General features: G+C 37.8%; 1 protein-coding gene across 5 annotated transcripts in view; it reads right to left on the bottom strand.

Annotated features, from left to right (window-relative positions):
• AKAP11 (A-kinase anchoring protein 11) overlaps positions 1–11,524 on the bottom strand; it is a 75,115-nt gene that overhangs the window by 60,450 nt on the left and 3,141 nt on the right. For 3 of the 5 annotated variants that reach the window (XM_006752966.2, XM_006752964.2, XM_015559507.1), the window contains exon 2: positions 1,128–1,237. In XM_006752966.2, coding sequence (XP_006753029.1) covers positions 1,128–1,187 — 60 coding nt within the window. In that variant the 5' untranslated portion in view covers positions 1,188–1,237. Of the gene's footprint in view, positions 1–1,127; positions 1,238–2,454; positions 2,477–8,978; positions 9,059–11,524 lie in introns of those variants that run through there. The other 2 variants (XM_006752965.2, XM_015559516.1) reach the window with 2 other exon arrangements.

The following is an 11,524-nucleotide window of genomic DNA, read 5'->3' as shown; positions in this document are numbered from 1 at the left end:
ATAGAGGGGAGAGGGCGAAAGGGTGGCTAAGATATCAACCGAAGGACTTGTATGCATGCATATAAGCATATCCAATGGACACAAGACACTGGGGGTTAGGGGAGGCCAGGGGAATGTCAAGGGGCGAAAAAAGAGACATATGTAATACTCTTTGTAATACTTTAAGCAATAAAACAAAATTAAAAAAAAAATAGTATGAAATTTGAGCTGTGGCCTAATTCCTCACATTAGTAAATTTGAGTCAAACAGGTATGTAGTATTATGCTTAAAAATCAAGGTCAGTAGCTCATTACTATATTTTGTATGCATATTTCTTAGTTCTAATTATTAATATAAAGCAATCTGTATAATTTAATTATTCACTTAAAGCTATGGGTCCTGTTGCATATAATATGAGAAGAGTATAATACACTACAGTTTACAGAAAGTAGAAATCTGCTCACTACTGATTATCTAATACCTAGTGTAGGACCTGACCTATAAAAAACATTCAAATTTATATTTCCAGAATGAATGAATGAATGAATGAATGGGGAGAAAGCACCAATGAGAGAAGAAAGTGGCTGCTACATCCTCCATGTCCTTACAGGCAGGAAGGTGGAAGCCCTCCAGCACATCTGGACAGCAATACCTCCAGCAAAGTGGACATAAGAAGTACACCCCCTGGTGGTACAGGTTCCTTGAAAAGAGAGAGAGGCAAGGACAGAGAAGTGGCGCCACAGGGCAAATTAGCCACCAAAATGCCACATGCCTCCAGTCCTTCTAGCTCAAGGGAAAGGAAGGATGGATGGATGGATGGATGGATGGATGGATGGATGGACGGACGGATGATAATACTTTGGGGTAGAGCTAAAGATCTATAAGAAAATTTACACCTGATATATTGCTAAAAAGATGATAGAAAACTATCTGCTGAGAAGAAATAGGGAGGCACTGTGATCTTTAGGAAATAAGGTTCATTATCTTCATGATTTCCTATCACTACTGTCATATATTTCAATCTTAGCAGTATTTCAATGTTACTAATTTCAATGAGTAATTGAAATAAGAATATCACAGCTGCTTAACAAAAAAATCAACATTTTTACTAAACTATCACTAAAAGTAATGTAATATAGAGAACTTACTTTTCTGACAGATGCTCTAGTCTTCATGTGACTGTTTCTGAAAGTCTGGAAGGTTGCCATAACTATATTGCTGCTGTATGTGATGAATGAAGAGTTAATCCATAAAATACCTAAAGAACACATATTAAAAGAAAACAATTTATTAACTTTAGTGACTCAGGCAAGCATTGTGCCTTAAAATAACTTCTAAAATCGTTTTTGAGTAAAAACATAAACAAAAATTCTGAGCCATCAAATTTTTACTTAGCAATTCCAACAAGAATAGTTGAAAGATATGTTAATATCAGTACCTTAATGTGATACATTATTACGGACATTTTATTTTTATGTTCAAGGTTATTATAAAGTAGTTTATCATTCAATCTCGCTGCCCTTTTTATTCCAAATAAAAATATTTGAAAGCATCAATAAGTATTTGAAAAACCTTTTAAAATCTAAAATAGAGAATATCACAAAAAGATTACAGCCTTCTTGTCTCCTAAGTCACTCTATCCTCATAGCAACTGTGAATGCTCTAGAGACATTCTTACTTCTTGAGCAGATAAGTTTGATAATATACAAATAAAAATGTGAAATCTGTACATATCAAATTAAAATCAAATAAACAAAAACAAATTCTTTATATAGTAATCTTAACAGCATACCAATGACTAGAGTTCAAAAAAACATCCAAATTCAATGATGAATAGTACTTAACTCTAGAGTGCCGGGGAGCGCGATCACACTCCTCCAGTCTTTCGCCAAAAGTCCCGGGAGCGCTATCAAAGCTGCGAAATGGCGTCCAGTTCTAAGTCTGCTTTTATTAGTGATGATGATATTGCTAAATATGTCGATGTAGTAAAGGTTTCCTTAAGTTTTTGAATATGTAACTTCATTTACTTGTGATTTATAATTTTTTTCCTAAACTGCTGTAAAATCAGCAAAAATGCCTTGGCAATTTTAGCATAGTTCCTAGGATATTGGTTAGCACTCGAAGGGTTAAAACACATGCGTGCACATGTGTGCACACAGATACAAAGCCCTTGGAAGACACTCTAAAATTAAGTCTTAACTTTTTAATCAATGCTTTAATAAAATACCTTTGAGAGCTTAAATTAACTCAGCATTAATCACTCAATATCAACATTTGACCACAGTAACTTGGTCATTCAACATTTACTTGCATTAGATGCTATGGATACAGGGGAGAACAGCCAGGAAAATGTTTTATTATAGTAAAGGGTGGGAATGAGAAGTGAATTCTAAATCACTAAATAACTAAAAAATTTGAGTCAATAAAGATTTAATGGTTAATTAGTTTCCATCAAACTTGTCTTATAAAAATTACCTAACTGCCCTGGCCAAGTGGCTCATTTAGTTGGCACATATTCCATACACCAAAAGGTTTTGGGTTCAATTCCCAGTCAGGGCACACACTCAGGTTTTGGGTTCGATCCCCAGTTGGGGATGTTTCTGTCTCTCTACTTTCCTCCTGCTCTCTAAAAAAAAATCAATAACCATATCCTGAGATGAGGACTGGAAAAAAAAAGAATAACCTCATTGAAATTTTAAAGACATTCAGTTATTATTAATTTTACTATAAAGAGACCTATATGAAAAACCAGACTTCAATCTAGTCCCATTGGGCCAGAAGGTTGAGAACCACTGCTTTAGAGATTACTAGATTCTAATTGTCAGACAAAGAACTATGATTACATACTATTCTGAACTAAGATAAATCCTAGTGGTCTAACAATAAAATTTGATCAATGACTGGAACTGAAGTAGGACTGCAAGAAAGGAAACAGAGGTCCCCAAAACACATGATAAAGAGAGATACATTGAAAGGGCAAGGGCTACGCCCTCCATCTTACTCTGGATCCTCCATATTTAGGCAGCAGCCATCAGCCATGTGCTCGGCAAGGAGCTTCTTCCCGGAAGCCCAAGCCTCTGCTCTTTAAACTAACCAATGACAATCAAGGGACGTGCATGCCATAGACACAACCACATCCTGTGTAACAAGACCCTGACTTGCACCTGGCCAATCGGCAGGGCCCACAGTCATCTCTCCTCCCCTTACTCCAACCCCTCTATTATACCCCTCTTCCCACCGGGCTCTCGCCACTGCATCTGTCAAGAGGCTGGGAGCCAAACCCGGGTTTGAATAAAGACTCTTGCTTTTGCATTGGAGTCGGCTGGCTCCCTGGTGGTGGTCTTTTGGGGATCTTGAAATCTGGGCATAACAATACCAGGATTCAGAAAAGTACCATTTGTGTTCCTGTTGTACCTCTCATTAACTTTGTTTCCTTTAGCTAAATTGCAGTATCTCTGGATCTGTTTCCTCAATATATATATTACCTCACTTACCCAGAAAGTTTATTATGGGAATCAAATGAAAAATAACTTATAGGAGGCACTTTGGAAATTATAAAACATAGGTAAAATAAAAATTAAAATATTTATGGGGCAAAATGAACAAGAGGACCAAAATTATCAAAACAAGGTGTAAAGACTTATGTGGCCAAAACAAGAAAATAATCCTTTTATTTATCCCAGGCCAACTCACTCCCCTCCTCACCCCCAGAGCTCTCTTCAACTGCCAGAAGCCCTTAGGCCAATGGACCTGCCTCAAACTTCATGTAAAAGATGTAATATAGAGGTCAACACAAGGGTTTTAGAAAACTCTCAAATTCAGCTCCCAAGTAAACTGACACCACCTTTCTGGAGGGCAATTTTGAAATGCATATCAAAACCCTGAAAATATTCCTACCCTATGAAACAACAATTCTACTTCTGGGAATCAGCAAAGGAAATGATGATTCTGGAGCATCTATGATTCTAACTAAAGTTTATAAAGCACCAAGTGCTTTGCTGAGATTATTAAGTTAATATCTCATTTAATCCTTAGGACTGAATGAGTAGTATTCCAATTTTATAATGAGAAAAACAGGCAAGTGAAAATTAAGCAATCCATCCAAGCCCACACAGCAAGCAGTAGAGTGAGGACTCAAATCCAAATCTTCAAAATCTAATAACCAGGCATAAAGGTTTGAAAAGCTGTTCATCACACTTTATCGTAGAGAAAAATAAGAAGCACTCAAGATACCAGAAAAAAGGGAGTAACTGAATAAATTGTCATGCATTCCTGAGATGGTAATGGCAGCCTTTTAAAAACAATGAGGAAGGGCAGACGGGAGAGGCACACAAAACATCTTTACTTTCTCTGACTCCTGAAAGGGTGGAGTTGAAAAAAGAGATGGGAAAAAGCAATAACCTTTGCAGCTGCTGACAAGAGGCAATATGAGCAAAGATTAAACACTAAATCATTGGAGGGGGAAAAAACTGACCAAATATCTACATGAGCTGCTCACCTGACATGCCATGCCCACCTCAGGGCAGAAGAAAGAGTTCCAATGAGCTTGTAGGGACGCCTGTGGTACTCTCAGACAACATCCCAGATCTGACATCTCTAGCTACCCCAGTTCACTCTACCTACAATATTCCTGAGTAGCAAACCTAGATAAAACACTCTTTTCAAAGCAAAATAGAATCCAATACGGACCTTTACAGAAAAATTTAAAAAATAAATAAAACCAATATAAGAAGAAATATACTAAAGAAAGAAAGAAAAAATCCAGACAAATATAATCATGCCACCCAAAATTCACATTTATTTTCAGGATAATACCTCAGAATTTATATTAATAAAAAAGAAACTAAATTTAATTTCACATCTACACTTTTCTTCACTCATTAAAAAAACGCAATTATGAACCCTACTCCTTCACTGTGTATATCTTAAACATAAGTAAAACATCTCACAAAGAAAAAAAATCTATCAGAGAATATCTATGCAATGGTCCATAAAAGTGGACCTAACATGAGATTAAATGACTTGCACTCTGGTAAAGAAAAAACAATCACTTTGGAAATGATGCCAAGACAGATGGGGAGAAAGAGTAACAGCAGAATTTCTTCACTATCTTATATAATTAGAGTGTATGCAGTTTTAGACAGATTTCATAAGAGGAGCAAAAATACAGTATTTTTCCTGAGGACACTTCTGTATTAAAATAATAAACTTTTCATTTAAAGTTTGTTTGTTTGCTTGCTCTGTGACATATTCTGGGTGAATAAACAAGAGTCCTATACAGGAAAATACTAATTGTGTTGCTCTATAGTCAAAGAAATGAAAGTGAACCTAAGTCATTTTTTTAAAAAGCAGATCCGAGACAAGAAAGTACAGACAGACAAGGGAAACAAGTCAAAAGTGAGCTACCAGAGCTCAGGAAAGACATGGGATATAAAAACAATAATATGAAATCCTTTAGAAACAGCAAAAAGCAGAACACGCATTGTTTAAAACACTGGAACATCAAGGAAGTTTTAAGAACTATCACAAAATATAAAAGATAACAAATGAAAGCAATTAAGGAAACAACTATAAAAGGCACAGAAAACAGTATAGGACACTGAATAAGTTACACCTATCCTTTGATCCTGCATTTTCACATCTTATCCTACATATATACTTACAAAAATTCACATATATGTGAAAGAATATAAAACAAAATAAGATAAAACATCAAAAATAATCTATAAGTCCATCAATTAAAATAAATTATAATATATTTATATTATTACCCAGCTGTTGGAAATAGTTATATCAATACATATTGTTATGACAGCATGTCCACAAAATATTAATAGAAAAGACAAGTTACAGAACAGTGTAAATAGGGTGCTCTCTACTTGTGATTAAAAAAAAAATTACAAACACAACTCTGACACACCTATGTATGTGTATGCACACGTAGGAAAAATGACAGATACAGACTAAATTCATGATAGTGGTCACTCATGACAAGTTTTTTTTAAAATGTTATAAAATGTCATATAACATGGGAAGACTAGTGTCCCAGTGCACGAAATCATGCACATTGAAAGGAAATTAATTAGAAGAAATATTTTCTTATCACTAGTCACATTTTGCTAATGAAAAGAACACAGGATTTTACCGAGTCTCCTATCTACCTACTCCAGGACTTCTGTGAGGATCAAATGAGATGAGGCACGGGAAAACGTTTCACAAACATTTGGTTAAACTGTAAAATGCTTGCATCTGGCTATAAAGCAAGTCGGGTTCCTGGGATAAAAAAATTCCAAGGATGCTAGTCTCTAGGGAGAGAAAGCCAGGTGTTGCTACATGACATCATTACCTAATGCCCACAGCAACCGTTTCTGGGCTGGGCTGGGCTGTGGGCCACGTTTTGTGCCATGGGGTCTTGGCAGCGTTGGCTGTGATTTGGTGGGGTGTAGCTCTGGGGTGGTGGGGGGGCCTGTGTCCCACTTGGGAGAAGTTGTGTGTTGGTTTGTTGGCGCCAGGTCCGTGGTGCCATTTCTTTTTAAATGGCCAGTGTGTGTCATGGCAGATCCTACATTGAGCATCTGCCCCCTGGTGGTCAGTGCGCATCATAGCTACCAGTGGGGTGGACAGACACTTAGCCTTTTATATATATAGATAATAAATTAAGTAAAATAAGGCAGGTTCCAGCATGTTCACATTATCCCCATTTTATGTAAAATCTGTATTACTACATGTCTATATTTTTATGTGCAGTAAAAGAGAACATATATTAAGGGGTATAAATATTGGTTTTGTCTGGATAGATGCAATATTGTATGTTTTATTTTTCTGGATGTGCAAGCATTCTTTTATAATAAGAAAAACAAATATATCCCAGTCTTTTCTCCTCTCCTCTGGCCTAAGAAATTAAGATATGTTCAAGACAGCATCATCTACATCTTGGCCTTTTTATAACATGACTTAACCAACCAAGCCCAGGAGTTTCTGAAATGCCTTCCTACTCTTCCATCATCAATAGTGTCCTATCTTGACTCTCTTCTTACTGCACCAGTTCTCAAACTTCAGTACACATAAGAACCAACTTACTTCTAACATCCTCCCCCAAACCTGAAGATCTAGATTCAAGTCTACATGGAAAATAGAAATCTTTATTTTTAATAAGTACTCTTTTATTTCTAATTGAGAAACACCTGTTTAGCCATTACATTAGTCACCTTCTCTAAATTCTTTTATAATTTGTTACTCAAATACTAATATTTTCTTTTTTAATCCTCACCAGAGGATATTTTCCTATTGCTTTTCAGAGAGAGTGGAAGGGAGGGAGAGAGGGGGAGGAGAGAGAAACATCAATGTGAGAGAGATACATGGACTAGTCACCTCCCCCACAAGCCTCCACTGGGGGGCAGAATCCAACTCAAAACCCAGGTACTTGCCTTGACCAGGAATCGAACCCTTGACACTCTAATCACTGAGCAACACCAGCCAGGGCCTCAAATACTAATATTTTCTAACCTCCACCTCGTCCTCTTTGGCATTCATTTTATTTAGTTTTCCAAGTTTATTTTATATCTACCATTAGTTTTTACTATGCACATAACTCCCTAATATGTATGTCAAGGGTGTCCCAAAATTCCCGCAAGAAGTAATTTTGACAGAAAACACAGGTTTATAATTAAAAATTGTAAATTTTTTATTGATTCATAAAGTATACAGTATAGGGTTATGTATGGAATAGCATATCGGGTAAAAGGCTTCCACGGCTTTGCTGGCACATGCGCACTCTTTTGTTGAAATTTTCCATGACCGTTTTGCATAAATGTGGCTGAATTTCAATGAGGCTCGTTTTCATCTTTATGGCTTGGTTAATCGACAAAATTGTCGCATGCATTTGCTTCTTGCGTGAATTTTGGGACACCCTTTATATCTTCAGTACACTTTGTGAACTTTAGTTTCAGTTCCTTATGTTCAATTTTCTGTTAGGTACTTCTGAGGAAATGTCTCAATTACCCCAAAATTAGTATGTTTGAAAACTGAATGCAACTTTTCTCTCTAAACAGTCACCTCCTGCATTCTTTGTATCAGGAAGAGTTAGTAAACCAATTAAGCCAGTAAGCCAAGCTAGAAACTGACCTTCCCCTCAATCGCTACAGACTACCATATCTAGTAAATCACCAAGTCCTGACCCATCCTCCTCCTAAACTTTCATCAAATCTACTGTTTCTTGCCTCAGCTGAACTGCTACTGGCTCTTCATGAATGTTCAAGGGCCTCCCTAGGAAGGCTTGGCTCATCTCCTTGCCCAAACAGTAGCCACCTCCTTTATGCTGCCAAAGTGGTTTGTACTTTATTTCTCTGGTGCAAATGTTTGCATGCTTCCCTCCTATTGTGAGTTCCTTGGAGATAAAGTGTTTTATTGTATTTGCACTCTAACACAGTAAGATTCAAACATCTGCTCAATTAATAAATAAAAAGTAATTCATTTTAAAGTGCAAAGTATGCCTTTAAATGTTTAAATGGGTACATTTAATGAATTATTTGAGAAAATAAGACTACAATAATTTCTAATTTTATAATATTTGAGAAATATTTACAATATGTGCTACAAACATACATTCTGACAAATCCCAAACAAATGGCCAAGTGTTAAAAATTAATATTCTGTTCAATATGACTATAACAAAACAAAATATGTAAAACATTGGTTTTCAAACATTACACAATAGGCAAAGCAGGACTATGACCCGGCTACATCCTTGTCACAACACAGGGAAAGGAAAGCCAAACTGTCTGGCAGTCTCACCTAGCTGCAGAGACAAAGATCAGAGTTTGGGAAGGCCAAAGTGTCTAGAATTTGTAGGGCAGAGTACTGGAGAGAGAGCTCGGGAAGAGTAAGAGCTTTAGAAATGTGCAGATGAGTTCCCCTAGAGTCCCTGGCTCAATATTGATCTGTGCAGAGTATCTGAGGTTGGGAAAATAACTACCAAAGAGCAATAGTCCAAACAATACCTGGATCCAGCCAGGACTTGGAATAGTTTGCATTCTCACCAACCAAAGTGGAAAAACCCTGCAATATATCAGGCAATGGATGGACTCCTAGAGACTGGGAAAAAACAGAAGATCAAGAGAGAATCCAAAGGGACAACCATAATAAAGTGTTCCTGGGGAGGTAAACAAAGAACCACAAAAAGGTAGCAGTTTGAAAAGCAGGTGAGGTAGATTTGGATTTAGACAAATTTACTGTGATTAAATTCAAGAAATAGTCTTAAATATGAAGTGGTCATCACTAGACTTTTAAACTCCTGAGAGTGGAAATTATATTCTTTCTTTCTTAATATGTTTTATTGATTTTAAAGAGAGAGGGAGAGAAAGACAGAGAAACATCAATCTGAGAGAGAAACATCAATCGGTTTTTTCCACATATGTCCCAACCAGGGATCAAACACACAACCTGGGGATGTGCCCTGATCTGGACTAAAACTGGTGAACTTTTTGATGCACAAGACTAACACTTAACCAACTGAGCCACCCAGGACAGGGCAGAAATTATATTCTTTCATCTCTGAATGCTGTAGAAGCCCATATCATAGTACCTGCCGAAGTGTACTCAGTAATAATATATACATCCTTATATTGTGCCAGCCAGGCACTGCTTAAATGCTATTAAGCAGAATTCAGATTTCTCACAACAGAAGTTGCTGTTATCATACCCATTTTATATATAAGGTAAATGAGGCATGTAACAGTTACATAATTTGCCCTAACTCATACATCTAGGAAAATCTGTCCTGAAAGAAAACATTGCTTAAAACAAGTTCAATAAAGTTCTAGGGGGAAAACTCAAAACTGCAGAATGTTAAATACATCAGAGGTACCCTTCCTTTCCTCCCTGTCCACACCCCCTTCTTAGAGAACTTTCGGTACTCAGTCTAAAAAAGTACACACTGTGAGACACACCTAAGTCTCCTCTCCATCCATTTTCCCATTTTCATCTTCCCCCAACCACAGCCCACTGAACTGGAAGTGGGTACCTTCAGAAAGAACCAATCAGATTCTTTCTTTAGAAATTCAGAATTCAGATACAGAGGTATTTGGTGAGAATCATACTTTAATACCAAAGTGAGTCTGGTGTTGGCACCATGACAAATCAACGTTTCATGCAAACCAAAGTTATGGGGAAGCAGAAACCAGGAGCTTTAATGAGAGGGACAAGCTGAAAAAAAAAAACACAAAAAAACTGGGACATAAGAGAGTACTAGTAGCAGAAAACAGAGTAGCAGAGAATCGTTTTCATCTATTCACAGGAAAAAACTAGAAGACTAACCCTCTGAAGATATTTTGGTTCCTAGGACACTGAGCTGGAGTAGACTTCATACAATACACTTTAGAGGCAGTTATCTAACTGTCTGACAAACACCTTTTTTTAAGTAAGTTAATTCAAATGGGTTTTTGTTCCTCACAAATAATCCTCAAGCCATTAAAAGAGGTCAATGAAAAAAGATTGAGTAAGCAAATACTATGCTCTTCCCAATACTTTTTGAGGTACATTAACTCTCTTTTCAGGATGAGGGAAAAGAAGCTCAGTAATATTCATAGATCTGCCAGATTCCAAAACCTAAAATTCTTTACAATTTACCTCATTTTCACTCAAGTAAACATACTCCGTTTCAGGCCACTACATCACCTCTTACTTCTTCCCATGAAACATTCTCAGATTAATCCAAAAATGTTAAAAATGTTTTCACCTTTTATCCTGCGAAGTTTCTAATCTATATACAGGGTGGAGCAAAAGTAGGTTTACAGTTCTGAGTACATAAAACAAGAGTTTATTCTTGTACTATTATTTAATACTAGAGGCCTGGTGCAGGAAATTCATGCACGGGTAGGGTCCCTAGGCCTGGCTGGAGATCAGGGCCGATTGGAGTCTTCTGGCTGCTGTCCAAGGCCTTCTTTCCGGCTGCCAGCTGCCAGCCAGGGCCTTCCTTTGTTCCACACCGCCCCCTGGTGGTCAGCACACGTCACAGCAAGTGGTCAAACTCTCGAGGGGACAATTTGCATATTAGGTTTTTGTTATTTAGGAGTAGAGGCCTGGAGTATGGATTTGTGCACCAGTGGGGTCCCTTAACCTGGCCTGCACCCTCTCGCAATCCAGCACCCCTCAGGGGATGTCAGAGAGCCAGTTTCGGCCCGATCGCCACAAGCCAGGCCGAGGGACCCCACCAGTGCACAAATCCGTGCACCGGCCTCAAGTATGCATATAAGATCTTTGGTTAATCTCTTCCCTCCCTCACCCCTCCCCCTTCCCTCTGAGAAAGTCCAAGGGATATATTAGGTTTTTGTTATTTAGGAGTAGAGGCCTGGAGTATGGATTTGTGCACCAGTGGGGTCCCTTAACCTGGCCTGCACCCTCTCGCAATCCAGCACCCCTCAGGGGATGTCAGAGAGCCAGTTTCGGCCCAATCCCCACAAGCCAGGCCGAGGGACCCCCCCAGTGCACAAATCCGTGCACCGGCCTCAAGTATGCATATAAGATCTTTGGTTAATCTCTTCCCTCC

This window comes from Myotis davidii, unplaced genomic scaffold (genome assembly GCF_000327345.1).
Source record: "Myotis davidii unplaced genomic scaffold, ASM32734v1 scaffold70, whole genome shotgun sequence".
NCBI lineage: Eukaryota > Metazoa > Chordata > Mammalia > Chiroptera > Vespertilionidae > Myotis > Myotis davidii.
The sequence above is the reverse complement of the archived record's forward strand: the minus strand, read 5'-3'. Positions and strand labels throughout refer to the sequence as shown.